The sequence below is a fragment of the Streptopelia decaocto genome (genome assembly GCF_964273445.1).
Source record: "Streptopelia decaocto genome assembly, chromosome: 25".
Classification (NCBI taxonomy): Eukaryota; Metazoa; Chordata; class Aves; order Columbiformes; family Columbidae; genus Streptopelia; species Streptopelia decaocto.
The window spans coordinates 4,194,703-4,213,008 of record NC_138680.1 but is presented as its reverse complement, the minus strand read 5'-3'; the positions used below and the strand labels follow the sequence as shown (position 1 = coordinate 4,213,008).

The window sequence follows — 18,306 nt, the reverse complement described above, 5'->3', positions numbered from 1 at the left end:
ACCAGGATATTTCATTCTCTTAAGTGGGATCTAAGATGATGAGCGCATCTGCACAGGGAGGACTAATGAAGACACTGAGTTTGTATCTCAGTAAAGGGTATTATTACAAATCAAGAGATTCCATTTACACGGTAAACGGAACAGAACTTGTAGCCATGTTTCAGTGATGCAGGATTCAAGGTCCAAGCATTTGTTGGACAAAGCAGTGGAGCTGTGTCTGCATTTTAGAGGAAATGGTCAGTGTATGGACGTACACAGAGAGGCTTTACATCTTCCATTTTGCAAAAAGCAGAATAATAATGTTGCTTTTGCAGTGCAAAGGACAGCCGTGTCCTGTCCTGGAGCAGGGTTCGTACATACGGTCACACAAATAGGGCAGGCGTTTTACTGAGATAGCTCAGTCCCGTTTGCCGCAGCGTGGACCTGGCGCTGTGGGTGTTCTGGAGGCAGGATGGTGCTCCTGCCGGCGCTGGCGCTGCTGCTGTGGATGTGGCAGGGGCACCAACTCCCAGCCGGGCTCACCATAAAACCAGAGTGTCCTTTTGATCACAGAAATTAATGTGCCACTCATACAGTAATCGAAGATGTCAGTAAAAGACTTTTTATTCATAAATAACTGATATGCAGTAATTTACTTCTGTACATTTATCTTCAAAAGGCTATAGCCATACAGTTTTTGCAAACTCTACATAAAACATCCAAACTGTCCATTATTACATTTCGGTACAATATAACACAGCTGTTTGGCATTACCAAATATATATATGTATATATTTATATATGTACACGTGCTGAAAAAGAAGCCAGTGCAGCCTTTTCCAAGGAGTCTTTCCCAAGTATTTTACTGTACAACATTCAGAATTTACATTGATAGAACAAGGCACAGAAAGTGTGGTATGAAGCCAAGGCCGTGCTGTTTATTTGATGTTCTTCTGACTCTTCCTACTCCTTCAGCTTCATACTAAAGAGAGGATTCAAACCTCTGCTCTTCTTCAGTTCCCAACACACTGAGACCGCGGGGAGAGCAGGTGGAGGGAAAGGTGCTCAGTCAGACGAGCGAGAACCAACAGTTTTAGAACCTAGTAACTGTGAAAATAGAGAGGCAGAATAGAAAACAGGTCTCTCTAGAGGAACATTTATCATTTGTTTTTTGTGTTTGATTAGGCTGACGCTCCCCCTCCCCTTTTCAGCAAAGGGCTGGTCAGAGGTTTTGCGAGTTGCAAATGCAATGGTGTTTTTCAGTGTAGGTCTCACTAGAGTGACCAGCATCACGTCTCACTGCGCCTGAGCCCCCCAAAGGCGCACGGCGTTGGGAGAGGCGCGAGGAGGCGGCTGATGGCCCAGCTCACACGTTATATGGCGTCAGCGTGCTGTTCCCAAATATGCACCGGGTGTGTGCGCCACATCCCCGGGGGGCATATATATATATATATGGTGTACATGTGTGTGTGTGATGCGTCAGGGAACTTTGCGAGGTTCGGTAATGGTATCTGGGGTTTAGAATGCAAAAGTCTACAGCTTCATGTGAAAATATTCCTGCCTCCCTCTCCGACTTCAGTGCACGAATGGGGAAAACTGAGGAATTGCTTGAAAAGATAGCACGGTAAGGTTTATATTCCAAATTTCAGTATGGGAAACACCGGGTCTTACATCTTGTGAATTGCCAAACCAAAGCTTCGGTCAGCTCGAAGTGAGGATTTGTTAGCAAACATTCTTTTCTGCAGCAAGTACTCTTGCAGTTAGATCCATGTCTTCCCTCTCCTACTTGGAGCAGGCTTGGCGCAGAGCACCCGTAACTTCATTTTGTGCTACACATTTCCTTCTGGGATTAGACAATGAATTTATATACAGAGAGCAGGTAACACGGGGGTTTGACATCGTCTCAAATTCCAACCACGGTTATCACACCAGGGCAGACAAAACCACGGCTCTACGGTGTCTAATCTCGGCAGGTTACAGCACACACATCACACGCTGGGACGGGTCTAATCTCCATCCCTAGGCTAAGTTCTCACAAGTGACTTCAGCTCTAGTACCTGTGACAGCGAGGCAGAGGCCACCCCGGATCTGCCCGGGTTCCCTTGTAAAGCACAAACCAGTTATTCAGAACAATTGAACAGCTTAGTTAAAAGCAGCTTTTGCAATAGCTTGAAAGTTACAATACACCCCCCTACCCACCCGAGCCCCAGACAAGAAACACGAGCAGAATCTGTACTATTCACCTCTAATACAAAAAGTAGAGTGGCAAGTTCCTAGACACTGAGTTTAGTTTTGGACAGAACAGTGAACATGGAGACTGACAGAGTTTTCTTTGCTGTGGCAATGAGCAGAACATCAGTTCTGTTTTCTGCATTGCGGATGCTGTTACTATCAAGTGATTCTCTAAGTGATTCCTTAGTCTTAGAGTGATTGATTGATTTTTGTCCATGGATTTTTGCTACCATTTATGCTAGTGTTGGCAATGAGAGAAAAGAGCAGCTAGACTGTGTGGTACCAGAAAGTGATTTGTGATCTTCTACCAGCATACTGAGGTTTATTTGTGGCTATAGGTGTTGTGTGGTATATACCTAGTATTTTAAGTTACTGCATTTGCTCAGGAATGCTTTATGTTTTGAGTAATTTTAACTAGACAGTCCTGTATCCAAGAAAGGATATAGGGGCCACTTTACGTGCTGCTGCCGAAACCCGCCGACCTGTTCTGAAGCAGGAACAGTGTCAGGGGAGCGGCTTCACCACGACCAGCCCCTAGAAACCACCCTTCAGCGTGTCTGACGCTCAACAATCTATGTTTAAATCTATGCTTAAATCTATGTTTTATAGGCAGAAATAGACTGAAAAAAATATTCAAATAATGAATATTTCAGAGAGTTCCTGATGTGTTCTGGCTGGGCTGTATACATGAGCTGTACTTTTTGTAGTGGAATTGATAGTTACTGAATAGTTGAGAACTGCCATGGAGCACTGTCTTCCAAGTGAAAGAGAAAAGAGCGGACGTTGAGTACGATGCTGATACCGTGTGGTCCTGCGACAAGATGCGTTTGAGTGGCCTGTGCTGGAAAGCTGCTCCCTGAACGCGCGAGCGAGCTGCGCACAGCCGGGGAGAAATGACACCAGGAACAGTGCCCTGCACGTTAAGAGAATTGGGTCAAGATCTTTTAACCTGTTGCAAAAGCTCAATCCCATTTTTGTGAGAGCGCATCTCGGGTTCGTGGGACTTGCGCCGGTAAATGAAGTTTGAATTGCAATCTGCAGAGCAGGTTCCTTTCCTTGTGGCTTGAAGGGTGGGACTGGAACGGGCAGGACTGATAAAGCGGCGCGGTAGAGGCTGCGAATGGCTGTACGGAGCTGGCAGGTGCAACGTTTTGGTGACTAAATTCTAAGTCATTTTAAAACCGCAACTATTAGTCTTAAATGACTCATAACACAGAAATATCTGGGCAAAGTGCTTAGGAAGATGAAAATACACCGGAGCAGATTCTCTGGTGATGTGAAATCAGAATGGCTGTTTCACGGCTCAGACTCGGCAGCGGGATGGAATCCTAAGTCTATGACATTACCTTGCTCTTTCTTTTACGTTCTAGTTTGTGATGAGATTTTTTAAATTATTTTCCAAAAGTCATAATTTATAAAATAGAGGAGAGGAATAAATTAATTTTTGGCCTCCAATCCTGCTTCAGATGCTCCTTTACATCCGTATTGTGGATCGAATCATACATATATGTCTAGAGATTTCCAAAAACTCCTTTTAACATAGATGTTAAAAATGTGCCTTTGGAGCTGAGCTCTGCTGGGGGAGCTGAGCTGGGCTGGGCTGGTTGGAGAGTTCAGCTGCACCTGGGGAGAAGCTGCGAGTGGATGAACGGCTGGAGAACCGTGGCTGGTTGCCCAGACAACGCCGCTCGCTGAACTCGCTGCTTTTCTCTGGATGCCATTCCCTATTTTTTTAAAATTCATGACATTTCATCCAGTGCCGAACAGGTTGCTGAGGAGGAGGACTGGAAGTCACTAGGAATATAATTCAAACACAGCGAGAACCATGTGCTGCTGAAAACAGTGACAGCTTGCTGCCAAAGAAGCTGGTATTTTTGTCTCAGTTTTAAATATGCTTGCAGCCATTATGGTTTCCCATTGCAAACAGGAGCTCTCATGTCAGACTGCATGAAATCCTAAAGTGCAGAGGATGCTTGGGGAAGCCTAAGTCTGGGACTGTTCCTCTCATGCTGTTCTGGGCCAAAGCCGGTGGTGGACAAAGCTCAGAAAGCTTGGGTTTAATTCCTTGCATTTCCAGAAGGCTCCTGGAGGCTTCGCCGATAGCCTGGGGTGAGAAGTAATGAGCACCTCGGCTGAGCTTAAAGAATATGAGTAAAAGAATAGCTGAATGTGGCTCAGCCCCCGTTCCCCTGGGGCTCACAGTGACAGCTGTCCGGCTTTTTGGTTCAGTCGAAGTAAGAAATTATTTTTGTATGAAATAGATAAAAAACTAGGAGAATTCTCTAGCTTGATTTGGTTTTGGTGGTGAATGCAACATGTTTGCAACTAAACCGAGTATAACACAGCCAGCTTTATATCCTGGGAAATTTCCAAATTGTACAATGAAATCAAGCCAATTTCAGCAGTGCCATGTGGGGTTTATTGTTTCAACCTGGAACTAAAGCAAAATTCAGCTGTGTGGATTGGCTTCACCTTTACTTTTTTGCTCTGCAGCAAATGTACAGTCATTAAATGGGTTTTCCTTTTTGAAGAAATTGTTTGGAATACACATGATCTCAATGAAATAGTTGAGATCTTCTGATTCCTCAGAGATGTGATGAGGAGGAGGCCAGGTTGTCAGCTTTCCTGGAGCAGGTATGAAGTGACCACAGGGTGATGTTTAAGGCCACTCTGTAGGTGTGGGATGTTAGAAATGAAGGACAAAGGGGCTCAAGGCCCAAGAAGACAAACCTTTAAACTAGGATTAACCTCTAGTGGCTCTAAATATCCAATATCTGATTTGCTGATTTTCACTAGGCATTATATTAACATTATTGTTTCCTAAATACACTATGTCGTAATATTTACCTTTTATGGCTCTGTATCTCTCTCCTTCCTGCCCCAGGAATAACAGATACGTAGTTTTGTTTTTGACATTAAAACATGTATTTTAAATGAGAGAGGACAGGGAGAAGCTTGTGTTTTCCTTACGACTGAGCTGATTTTCAATAGGGCGCTTCTGCTCCTCCCGCTGCATTGTGGAAATGTCCATTTCCATACACAGCGCACAGAAACTCCCCGTTCCTCCCTGCCAAGAGATTCTCTCGTGTAAGAGTCAGAGCTGGCCGACAGTTCTTGAGTGGAAAGAGGTGACTAAAGTCCGTTTTGTCTGCTGCTGCTGAAGTCAGGCTCCTCAGCCTCAGTTTCTGTTGCGTCTGAGGGTTTGGAGTGTGTCCTTCCGATCTCCTCCAGGGCACAGGCAAGCGAGTCGAGGTCGCCGTCGTGCTGGTGCCGGGCTTCCCACAGGTCCAGGATGACGGCGGACGGGCTGCTCTGCGCGGCGAAGTAGGAGAGGTTCCTGAAACGGGAGACAGGGATGAGGAACAGGACACACTGGAGCTCCGGGAAGTGCCCTCGGTTGCGCCCAGTGTCTGGCAGGTCAGCCTGGATTTTGAAATAGAGGGGGCAGGTACCCTAACGGCACAGCAGATACGTGGAAATCTGTGAGGTCAAGTGCTTGTGCTCAACCATCTGGTTTTACAACTACACTTTGTGGTGTTTAAACTGCTCAGCAACTTCCTTTTCCTATCTATGAATTTGACTTTATAAAAGCAGATATTGCAAAGCCCCTACCAGGTGTCTCCAGCATGGAACCAGAAGTCAAGGGCAATCACGAGTGTGCTCTCACTCTTGCTGCCCTGTCTCCCATTGCTGAGACGCAGAAACCTGCAGCTTCCTCTGCTGGAGCGGAAACCGGGGGAGACCGAAGTGCCCGACAATAGGTGGGAAACGCTGATAAGTAAAGCAGAATTTTCTGACTCTTTTACTGCAAGACTATAAATTACTTTTTCTTCTTTGTTTCAGATGTGGTTTATTGAGACTCCTATGCAAAACACCAAGTCAATGAAAAGTTGTTTTGCTTGATTTAAGTATTCCTCTGCCCTCTTGGGAACGTATTTATGGCATTTGTGACAATGAGAAAATATTTCTGTGAGTCAACTGCCTCTACCAATTTAATTTAGCCAAGAGGAAAAAGCAAAATAAGTAGTAAATTAGTTTTTACAGCATCCTTCAGTTTTAATAATCATAATACTATTACTCCTAACAGTAGAGCATGACTTTCTTCTTTAAATATGCCGTTTCCATAATAAAAAAATCTGCTAAAATGTCTAATTAATTTTGGAATATAAAAGATATAGACAGGAGCCAGCACGCAGCCTCCTTTGAAGAGCTGCTCTCCAGCCTTGTGCTGGGCGCGGACCCGCCGTGGTGAGTGTCCAGCAGAACGGACCGAGAACGCGGCCTTGCAAGCAGAGCTGGTAGGATGGGGCACAGGTCAGAGGGGAGAGCACCTCCTGTTTGCAGCAGCTCCTCCTATACAAGCGAATGGATGAAATACCATTTATCCTTAGGGGTAAGTGTGTAATTACTGTGCACACATCTTTAAGACCAGCAAACAAACAAAAAACCCCGTAACACTAGCAAATTATTCCCAGTGCATATGTAAATGTTCACCTTTCAAACTTGCCTTCCATTACCTGTTAATGCTGTTCTTTTGCGCCAACATCTGCCAGTCCTTGCCTTTGGCGCTGGGAGTGTCGAACGTTGCGCAGATGCGCTGTCTGATGGAGTAGGGGATTTTGAAGGCTTTGGGGCCCATCAGCGCGGGGAAGCTGCTGTCGTCGTGTGCCAAGAACGGGATGGTTTCTCTCTCGTTCTGCACAGAACAGAGGAGCAGAGCGGTTGGCCGGGGGAGCTCCGTTTCTGTCACCGTGGGTGCTCTCCCCAGTGCAGTGACACCCACGGGCTGTTTTGGGTGGGGAACAAAGGGTCAAACCTGAGCCTGAGAGTCCAGCTGTACCTCATAGAATTAACAGCAGAAAATTAAAGAGCTAAGAGGTATAAAAACATTCAAATAGTGTCATTCTCCTTCTACAACTCTCCTCTTTTCGTGTGTTACAGCCGAAGCCCAACAGAGCAGTGATTTGCAGATGGAACACCATAAAAGCATATGGGTTTCTAAATCTTTAATTACTTAAGCCTAAAAGATGGACACATAAATCTCTTCTTTGTGATTTTTTTAAAAACACCTAAATCCCATAAGTACCTCAGTTCTTCCATATGAAAAATCTCTTTGGAATCCAGACCCTTTTGTAGATCTGGCCCATTTTGTTTCCTATGAAACTATACCAGTCTTGGGTAATAGGGTCACATTTCCATGCATTATTCGTTTCTGTGCAATGCAGCATAAATATTAAATAACAGTGACGCTATAGTCCCTTCATATAACATTTATGACACATCCCAAAAGTCATCCATGCGGAGTAATAGTGGTGCTGGAGATATATCGCATGGTCTGACTGTTAAAATTAAATATGCAGAACAATAGTAGATTTTCTTCCCCTGCACATGTGAGATAAGCTGCTGCTACCTGGTACTGCGGGAACCGCAAAGCGCAATTCCAGTATTGGGTTATTATTGATATATTTATTTTACAGTCAAATTATCCTCACTCTGTATCAGTTTTTGAGGTAGAAAGGCGTGCGAAAGCCTCCCATGCCAGCACGTGCGTTTGAAGGGAGAACTGCAACATGCTCTGGGGACTTGTGGACAGACAGGTCCCTTTATTAACAAGAGGCAGGAGAAAAGGAAGGCGGCAGCAGCATTGTCTTGAGCTATATGTGGAATGACAGAAGCTTTTTACAAATTAACAATAACCGGAAAAAAGCTTTGCTGTATTCTGAGGATGTTTTCCTACAGAATGAGGTTTGTGGTTTTCTTATTTAGTCGCTGCATTCTCTGGATAGTGCATTTAGTATTAGGATTGTATCTTTAATCCAAAAGTACTCATCTGGCTTAATTAACAAAGATGCTCTATACAAAAAGCAGCTGAAGTTTTCATTGCTGAAGGACACGTCCCCAGTTTGTGTAACTGTGGCTGGTTTCTCTGAGCAAAGCTTCAGGCCCAGCAGGATGTTCGTGTGTAGGACGGAACCTTTCTGCAGGAAAGCTATTACCACCAGCTCAAACTGCTTTTAGTGGTGTGGCATCTCTGTGCTTTGATTTCTGCTGGAAATGCCATCTGTAAGGCTTTGTATACTTGTCACAGTTACGAACAGGGCGCGCAGCATCGCGAGCGAACCGCAACACTCACCTCCAGGACGGGCGTGCGGATGTGCAGGATCTGCTCGTGGCCCTGCAGCTGCCGCACGCAGACCTTGCAGCACAGCTGCCGGGTGGCCGGGCTGTAGCGCTCCAGGGAGAAGCCGCAGAGCAGCGGCTGCTGGCTGCTGCCCCACACGCGCGAGAACGGCACCTCCTGCGGGGAAACAGCCTCAGCTCACCTGAGAGCTCACAGCTCAGAAAACTTGCATTTCTTCAGTCATGCCTATAATGATGGGTTTTTTGCCAAAATACTGAATGATAGATAACTGTTAATATGCTTCTAGGAAAAGTGAGATTATATAGTCTAATTAAGTTATATATTTTAAAAGAGCAGCCCACTCTGTGTGCCAGCACATCATGTATAATTTCCAGTAATCAATACGCTTAGAACTTCTTATTTTGTTTGGATTTCTACTTTCCTGTCTTCAACAGCCTCTTCAATTCATGCAGTACAGAAAAAAAACCACTTGCTCTTCCTCTGTTCTTAGGCTATACGTGCTAGAATTTGAACTCAAGACATTTAAATGCTTACATTTAAATGTCATTTTCAGCCATATATTCATAGTTATATCAAAATTGGAATGACAAAGATATCAAAACATCTTAATGAATGATAAATTTTAACACGATTAAAGGCCTTCCGTTGGAGGTAATCAAAATGAGGGAAAGCTCAAGCTTGCATCTTTGTAAAATGAAAAATTTACAGCATTCTGTTACATATTAAATCCATATTCATTCCATATTTTTGTTGCGTACTCAAGAGATTAAACCTACACCTTTCAAAAATAAAAGGGACCATTGTCTTAACTCGGGCTGTGCCCACACCAGTGAGTATTGACCTCTCTGAGTTCACGTGTAAACCCATCGAACCGACAAGTACCTGGCAGGCAGAGAAGGGTTTGATCCTCCAGAGGAACGGGGGGATGTCGAGGACGGAGATCTGCAGGCTGAAGGTGTTCCCCCTGAAGTGCAGCAGCTTGGGCTCCTCCAGCAGCTGCCCTCCCTGCAGCCGCTCGTCCGACACCACGTCCTGCAGCGGCAGAGGAAGGGAGAGTTGCTGCAGCGTTGGGAAGGAGCAGCAAGCGCAGCGCCCAGCGCAGGCGCCGGTGCAGCCGGGGAGGCTCCCGCGCCGGCAGCGCAGGGGCGCCGGCGCTTCGGCGGTACCGGGGTTACAGGGACGCTCGGGCACCGGCAGCTGCTCTGTGCACCGAACCAGAGCGGTCGGCATGTGGAGCTTCCTTACTGGCTGCCTCGGCATCAGCGCCCGCAGAACTCCGACTGCGAGAAGGAAACGTTAGGGGCATTGCAACACAGCAGTGGCCGTCTTCACATTTTGGGGTTTCAAACCAGCCAGTTTTCCTTTTACTAAAAGTTCCTGATGATTGATTGTTACTATTTCATTGCATCCCGCAGGCTCACTGTTGCGAAGGAGAAGTTTACCAGCAGCTCCTGACCCCGAGCGCTCTCTAACAGCAGCACGAAGGGAAAGCAAACCGAGTCAGCCCATTGCAGGTAAACCTATTGCCCTCCAGAGAGGAGAATGGAGACTGGTTAAACTCTGATGTCATTGTACTTTAGTCCCTCCTCTGTTCTGGGATAACACAACTAACCTTGGTATTGTAATGAAGCTTTTGAGTAAAAAAACCTCCTACAGGTTGTGTCTGGTTTCCCTCAAACACCTGACACACAAAAAGCTCAGCGAGACATTTACTCAGTACCAAATATAAAGGACTTGGTTCTCTTATCTTTGGAGAGACAAGACGCACTAGGAATTGCACAAGGGGCAGTACAATTACGTAAATACACAGTTGTCTCATTATGTACAAACACCCTGTCCCCATTTCTGTGAATCTGGAAAACTGGTAATTATTCTGCTAACAATTTCCTACAGAAAAGCAACAAGTAACTTTGGAATCTTATTTATTTTAATGTACATTAAGAAGAAAAAAATAAGCCTGTCTCCTTCATTCTTTTGCTGAATGTCACAATAATCTGAGAGACAGGATGGTGCAGTCAAATCAGGCTGCTCTGCCTTCTGCGGGGCCTTTTAATTCAATGTACCGCAGGTAAAACTGAGCATGAATGGACCTGAAAGAGACTGTCCCGTGCTGTGTGGAGCAGCAGGACAAAAATAAATGGTTGCTCTGAATAAGATTAATCTCATTTCCCTCTCGTGGGCCTCTTTGATGGTTGTGTTGTACCATTTTGTGGGAGATTTTTTCTCTGTATTTAAAGGTTCTGAAGATTTTTGTACATTCTTTATAAACCTGCTGCACAGCACTAAATGCACAGAGGCATCGACCCACAGAGTCAAGGCTTAACCCAGGCGGAGCTGCCAAAGGTGCCAGCCAGCGCGGGTTTGTGATACCGAATGAGCAATGTGGGCCTCGGAATTTCAGGCAGACTCATCCAGGAGCACAGGGGTGGCCCATGGATTGTGGAAGCCTTATAGAGGCTGTAATTACAAAGCCATTCTAAGTCTTTAACAATCCTTCCAGTGGCTTTGCTTTTATTAGAGGCACATAGCCATTAGTGTGTGCTTCATTAAGATTCATGTTCCTGTTCTGTACAATAGGAAAAGGAAGCAAAAATTCATCTGTCACAACTGTCTTCATTTCAGTTCCCACATGAAAACCATTTTGTTAAAGCTTCCGAGTTTATCAAGAATTCCATTGCTTTGTCTTGGAATGCCATGTAGAAAATTCATGCTAATTTTAATGGACACCTGAGGATTGTTTTGTGTTTGTATTTTTTTTAAGGGGAAATGCATTACTATAATTTAAGTTCTGTTTAAAAAGGTGGTGAGGTAGTATCTTTCTTCTTGCTCACATCATAAAAAGGAGAGGAAATCCTTTACTGACTAATAACAGTGTAAGCGTAATGAGCGTGATACTTTACATCAAATGCTGGTGCCCTGAGCCCGGCCTAACCCTGCTGACCTTTAAACACGGGATCTGGGGTTAGTCCACACGTGGGCACAGTGAGTTTCCCTCTGCCTGGCAGAAGAGGGACAGTTTGGCTGTTCTAAAGCTCTCGCAGTGTAAATCCACAAGTGAAACAACAGTGTGGAAGGAAGGGTCTTAGAATAAGCCATGCAGCAGTGGCATAAAAATACACAATATTGTCATTCATTTGAGTTCTAGACTATTGCTCTAGCCCAGGGACCATCCCCAGCAGTACGTGTTAGTATTCTATAGAAAAACAACCAAAACCAAACTAACAAAGTGAAAGCGTTTACCTGAAATGCACAAGGCGTGTTATCCATACAATATACTCTCAGATTGTAATCCAGAGAATTGCAAGACAGGCAGCCAAAAACCGCGACTTTCAGCTGTCGAACGGCACAGTCAGAGATGGGTTCTCCAATAAGAGCATAAGTTCCAAAGCTGTTTAAGAGAATGTGACAGGCATAAGGATCCAACAGGCAGTAGCAAGAAGTAGTTTCCTCTTCCACAGACATCACTTCCTGCAAAATGAAATTCAGGTTTAAAAAAAGAAATAAAATAATAAAACCAATAGGCCTTGACAACAGGAGTCATGACATTATTTGTAAATAATTTGTAAAGTGTTCCCGAGCGCCACTCCGCACCCTCTGTGCTCATGGTGGCCTCGGAACGGGAGAAGGTAGCCCACCTACATGAGGGAATCTCCCAGTCTTAGCAGTAGGGTTTATGGAAGTGTATTGTGCAGAGTTCAGTGTGTACAGCATATAATAATGATGATGATGCATAAGCAATTTTAACTTCTTTTGTTTTTCAAGTGCTCTTTCTAGCTAATTTTTTCCTCAATGCCACATTAAGAAATTACCTTGAGGATTAAAGTCAATAGGCAAACCTTGAACAATAGTTGGCATTTGACTTCCTTTCAGAACACCCATTACAGTCACGTTTATTTTCATCAAAGAACTACCTATCCCACTCTTCCCTTTCATGCTCAGTTCTGCATTGCAGCAGCAATAGGGGAGGCGTGTGAGCACCTACAGGCTGGTGCTACACTCATTCATTGCAGGGTGTCTGTAACCAACACCGACCCGGAAACTAAGCTGAACTTGAAATGATAGGCACAAATGATGAAATGCCCATGTCGTGAATGCCCAAAGCTTAATTCCCCCAGTAAATCAGGATTAGAAAATACATGTTCAACTAAAAAAGCACAATATTTCTTTGAATGTACACTAATCCTTCAGAGGTTATGAGCACAGGGTGATCACTGAACATCCATTAAAATGACGTGTACAAAGAGACGGGATTTTTAAAACGGGAAGATCCTTTTAGATTAAAAAACCCCAAACTTGAAGTGTATATTTTTAACCAGTTCCTTAACTTCCTTCATGTCCTGATAAGTTCTTGCATGGCTAGAATGGTCTGTTCTGACGGGAGTCTCTGTGGGACCTACGATCCATCCAAACAACGTTTTTACAAATAAGGGGCTGCTGGCTCCGTTATGAAATGATCTGAGATAACAAAGAGTTTCTCGTGTCACATGGGCTGTATCAGAGAGTTCACCCTTTTTTGCACATCTTGGTAAACTAGTTGAAAACAGTTCAGCTGCTTCTTAACTAAATGCAAAATCTTCTCTTATGATTACTATTGTTATTGTTTCTTCAAGGTGTCTGATTCTATCACTTACATAAACTTTGACCTCCGCCTACATGAACCAGATTAATCAGGTTTCCCTCATTAGCACAAGGTCTCACCGTACCTCCCATTTCCCTTGCTGCGTCCTCCTCTTGAGGTGGATGCTCCAGTGCTGGGGGTCGGGGTGCGCGCAGTGCGGGATGGTGAGGGCGCAGGGGCTGCGCACGCCCAGCTCCGCGGGGCCGCACGTCACCGCGGGGCCCAGCAGCACCGCGGGGCCGTCGGGCTGCAGGCTGCGGGGACAGAGCGGGCAGGTCACCGAACTGCACATCTTACAATAGTTCAGTTAAAATCGCAGCGTCCTGGGTGTGTGAAAAACTAGTTTCCCTTTTAGTGAATTTGCCTGTCAGCTAAAGCTTCATATTAGCTGCATTTTCCTGAAAGCCAGATCCATGTTTTGGTAGACACAGCAATGGGAGGCGAGGTCACTGGTACAGTGGATGGACATCTCGCAAGAGGGGCAACGAGAAACAGGTGACCAAAACCTGACCAACTGAGTGTAACATCCCCTTCACATGATACTTCATAGAAAAGTGGGAGATCACGAGGATCTCGGCCCTTTTCCCTATGGAGGAGAGGACCTTGCGAGTCGTCCTTGTGAACCGAGGCCAAGCGACAGACTGAATCCAGTTGCGCTTGGCTGCAGAGTCCAGTCCGGGACTTCGGGTGCCGGCTCTGCAGCTGCCAGGACTTTCCAGATTGGTTTTGTATATTTTGTATCTTTTTCTCTATTCTTGTTAGTAGCATTGGTAAACATTTTTAATTTTTCCAACTCTCTCCTCTCTGTCCTTCTCTCCCTCCCCATCTCCTGTCCTGAGTGGGAAGGGGAGACAGGGGGTTAACAACACATCTGCCAGGGTTTTATTGTCACCCCACAATCAAAACCTGGACACCAAGTACCCTCATCTGTTACAGAAAAGCATAAGCAAACCAATTACTGTGCTGATTTTCACACAGAAGCAGTAGCTGGAGATGAGATGAAACAAAACTATTAAACCACTCTACTTGTTGGCTGGTCAGTTTAGGATTCTGGTCTTGAAAAATACATTTCAATTTGCTTAAACCAAATACAACAGTAAAATCACTCTGTGCAAGCAAGCCTTGCTTCATGCACCAGCTGGTAGCATTACCATCTAATTTTGCCTTCAAAGACTGTCATCAACAATATTTTCACAGTAGCGAAGATAAAACAAATTAAGGTTTAAAAACACAGTCTCATAAATTTTTCCAGATTGAGCGTGATCTCCCTGGTCTGAAAACACATTTCTGTTCTGCAGAAAGAACAAGCTTTGTAACCTAGAGCAGCCATCAGGGACAGCGCTTATTTGCTTAAACATAGAGCCTGCAAAGCAGGTGTGAGCACGTGGGTTCCGGTCGCAAATCAAAACTGCTCAACCCATCGACTCTGGGTTCAGCACGTATACATCAATCTCCTTGCGGCATCCCATCCCTTAACGGTATTTCAGTCATTCCAGTTGATTTCAGAAGCATCGCACAATGGTCTTTTTTGCCGTCATCGCGACAGATGCCACCAGTGTCACAGCAGCGTGGTCACCCTGGGAAGGGGCCGCTGAGCGACTCCTTGCGGCGGCGTTGACAAGAAACCCATTATGTGAGACCGATTCTGGATGTGTGTGGCTTTGATGTTGTTCTTACCTGGACTCCTTCTGAGTGACGGCCAGATAGATTTCCCACGAACTCTCTTCAGGAATCGCTCCATGCGGGATCAATAAACTGACTCCTTCAAAAGAGCAAAGGCAGAACGTAACCTTTGGGAAAGACACGGCATGTGAACAACAACACACAACTGGCCGCTGATGTACAAGACCTAGAAAGGCCAGGGCGGCTCCTCCGAAAGAGCGGTTCTGACTATGACATTATCCAGTGCAAGGAGAATACATTGTCAGTGCAGGAAGGCTGTACTTTGCACATGCCAAATCCAGAACCTCAGCTAAGTAGTAACGTGAGTGCACTAGAATTTACAATTGGGTAGCAAATTTGACCTGACATAAATAGGCAGCAGGCAGTCCAGAAATTGCTAGCGGAGCATTCGTGGAGAACAGAGCGACTGCAGAGCCGCGCGCCTGTTGGGCGCTGCAGCGACACCGCGCCCGGCAGCGCGCACGCACGCGGACGTCGATGCGCGCAGATTCTGCTTTGAATCCGACCCCATTACACAAGATGCTGATCTAACATCGACCTCCTTCCTCGGAGCCCTTCCCTTGCATCAGGATAAAGTAACACCAGCTTTGATTAACATGACTTTGATGCTGAAGACATCAAGAGAGGCAGTAATTTAGAACAGTTCGAACAGGCACAATGCCTCTTTGCTCCTCATCCCAGGCTTTGTTCTGATCAGTCATCTCCTGTGTGGGCGACATGTTCTACTTCCCAAAATTTGCATTAAGGAGCCTCTGCTTTTTTTTTCTTTCCTTTTATATATATATTTTTTTTTAATTTAGTCACAGAACATCAGGCAAAGTAAGTTTAAGCTAAGTTATTTTCTATGCTTTTAATAGGAAGGATCTACCCACCTGTGTTTGGAACCACTAAACGTCCACCCAGGTGTCCAAAAAGAGCCGCTGTTCTCAGCTCGCTTCTTGTTGAAATAGAAGACAGGTTCTGGATATACGCAGCCTTGTTTCTAGCCTGTATCGTACCAAAAGCCCGATTGTTGCCATGAGGAAACGTTCCAGCATGTGCCTTCCCGTGGAACTCGGCCCTCTCCGTCACCCCCAGCGACACCATGAAGGAGCTCTGGACCTTGACCTTGATGTCGGGCAGGGGCTTGAAGAGGGAGGACTCGGTCATCAGCTCCTTGTCCATGGGGTCCTGCAGGCAGATGGGGCCGCTGTACGTCCTGCTGCCCATCAGCTCCGGCTGCAGCGACGGGTTCAGCAGCAGCGAGTTCCCTGGGGACGGAGCACACGGGAGCTCGTGACCGCGGCGGCGGCTTCAGCCAGACCCCTCTGTCTGAGCCCTGCACCCCTGCCTCTCTCACGTGTTCACCGAGCTCACCGTCACTAAGGCGACGTTAAAGCACAGAGGGAACGATGCAATAGATCTAACAGGTACTTGGTCACTAGTTTTTCCACACTTCAGGCAACTCCAGAGTGCAGGAATCCAAGAAAGAACTTCCTGTTTGGTTTGGATTCAGGTTTTTGTGCCTGCCTTTCTACTTTCCTTTTGTACAAAAATGAAAACCCATTGGGTGAAAACACGTGTTCCCACTTTTCCATGAGCTGTTTGGTTTACAAATGCTCTTATCTAAAACCCCCACAAAGAACACAAAGTAACTGCAACTGATCCTGCAGCATCCTGGCAGAAGAGAAATTTGCACACTCATCTCTCAAAGGTCTAGAACTGATGCTTTTTAAACATTAAGTCAAACAAACAGTTCCCCAGGGTCAAAACAAGAGTTTCACACCAAACTGAGCAACAGAGAAAAAGATGCCATTTGAGACAGTCATTGAGAATGACACGACTCTAATTAAAGGCTTGGATTTGTAAAAGGATGAGTAAACAGCCTTCAAACATCCTTGTCTACCAAGCCCTTTTCCGAGTTTCTTGCAATTTCTGCTTGGTGAGGAATGTCTCCCAGAAAATAAAGTAACTGTAAAAACAACAGGGGAAAAAACAAAGCAAACAGACAAAAAAAGAACCACCCACAGCACCAGACCCCGAGAAACCCCCACGAACACCCTGAGACATGTTTCACCTTGCCAAAGAGAGGAGACACTTCCACCCCCGCTGCCCACAGCGCTCGGGGTGGAATTCAACAACCGTACTGCTGCAGAGTACTCACCACGTGTAGTTCTCCCCACCATCCAAAGGAAATAGTATTCCAGAAAACACCTGAGTGCTGATTTAGTAAAGGTAAATATTGCTTCCATATTTTTTTTTAATAGTGGCTTTCTGGAGTTTGACGTTTTTTTTTAAATCGACACATTTACACATTTATTCCCCACAGACCTAATGTGGATGTTTGCATGCTAACAGCAGCTTGTGAAAATACTTAAAGTTGGGTTTCTCCCACAAACAGTAACGGACTAATCACTCCTATTGGAGTTGGAAGAGCTCTAACGGAGTAGGAGGAGCTGCGGACACGCGCTCTGAGTTGGGTTTGGTTGGGCTTGCTGTACGTCACGCGTGTCAGCGCAGGAGCTCGTGAGGGTATTTCTGAAGCACTCAGAGGATTTGTCCAAGTTGAGACAGTGCCAGTTGTGACCAGCAGCTCCGTCCTGCCCGCGGGCACCGAGCACCAGCCCCGCGTCTGCGGGCAGGAGGAGCTCTGGAGAGAAGAACGCGAAACCACAGCACTAACCTTGTCTGCCTGATTTAAAATTAAATGTCTGGAAGGCTCCTGTGAGTGCAGCTGAATCAACCACATCCACGCCGTACTCACTCTGGCTCCGCCTGTACAGGGTGACGCCGACCACCAGCACGGCCACGGCGATGACGGCGGCTCCCAGGCCCGAGTACAGCGCGATGTCGCTGCCCGTCTCGATATCTGCGGGACAAAGAGCAGGTTCCGAGTCAGCAACGCGCAGGAAAACTGGTGGCTGAGAGCAAAGGGGATCAGACGAGGCCACAGCACGTGGCCGGGGGGTGAAGCCTGAGCCGTGCCTGCGGCGCAGATCACAGGACGGGACTGATCTGCGGGAGCTTTAGCGCGAGAAGGAGCAGCCCATCCTCTCCCAGCTCCCAGAGGGGCCGAGCGGATCCCACGCATCCTCCTGGATTCCTGCAGCCATCGTCTTTAAAAACACGTTGGAACCCAAACCTTCCCTGTGATCACGCCCGTGCGTTCAGCTTACAACCAGGTTTAACGAGACTTCATACTCTCACAGCACAGGAGAAGAATTCATTGCTTTGAAAGAATGAATCCAAATGAAACCTGCAATATTATGTAATTGAATTATCCAGTCCCGCTATTCCAGATCTTGTGGGATTTGGGACCACGTACCATGAAATTAAATTACTTGGCAAGTACACTTAGTGGGTCCTTAGACAGTTCCGTAATGCCAAATTCCAGATTAGAGGAAGAGATAATCACATGTTCCCCCCATACATCGTCCGTTATCCTGCTGCGCGGTGCTGCTCTCGGTGAGAAGCACTTGGTCCAGAAAGTGCAGTGATTCCCAAAAATGACAGTGACAGAAAATAAATAGGAAACCCAGAATATCCAATATCAGTAAATAAACTGCCATGGGCAGAAACAGAGTAGGAAGATAAATTCAGGATTTAATAAATAGCCAATTGCTGAAATTACTTAATTAGTTTTGGGAGGAGGCTTCTGTTGTGACTGTGTTTT

The 18,306-nt window shown here is 45.9% G+C and overlaps 1 protein-coding gene and 1 long non-coding RNA gene across 2 annotated transcripts in view; one reads left to right on the top strand and one right to left on the bottom strand.

The window, feature by feature from the left end:
- LOC309449996 overlaps positions 1 to 18,306 on the top strand; it is a 68,445-nt gene that overhangs the window by 46,596 nt on the left and 3,543 nt on the right. The window contains exon 3 of the long non-coding RNA XR_014186034.1: positions 9,769 to 9,867. This is a non-coding gene — a long non-coding RNA (uncharacterized lncRNA). The remainder of the gene's footprint in view (positions 1 to 9,768; positions 9,868 to 18,306) is intronic.
- UNC5D (unc-5 netrin receptor D) overlaps positions 5,222 to 18,306 on the bottom strand; it is a 66,878-nt gene continuing 53,793 nt past the window's right edge. Inside the window, exons 9-17 of the mRNA XM_082072584.1 lie at positions 17,317 to 17,502; positions 15,527 to 15,904; positions 14,649 to 14,733; positions 13,057 to 13,225; positions 11,594 to 11,821; positions 9,236 to 9,385; positions 8,345 to 8,509; positions 6,729 to 6,907; positions 5,222 to 5,548 (exon numbers count right to left, since the gene is read on the bottom strand). Of these exons, the coding sequence (XP_081928710.1) occupies positions 5,344 to 5,548; positions 6,729 to 6,907; positions 8,345 to 8,509; positions 9,236 to 9,385; positions 11,594 to 11,821; positions 13,057 to 13,225; positions 14,649 to 14,733; positions 15,527 to 15,904; positions 17,317 to 17,502 (1,745 nt within the window). The 3' untranslated portion in view covers positions 5,222 to 5,343. The remainder of the gene's footprint in view (positions 5,549 to 6,728; positions 6,908 to 8,344; positions 8,510 to 9,235; positions 9,386 to 11,593; positions 11,822 to 13,056; positions 13,226 to 14,648; positions 14,734 to 15,526; positions 15,905 to 17,316; positions 17,503 to 18,306) is intronic.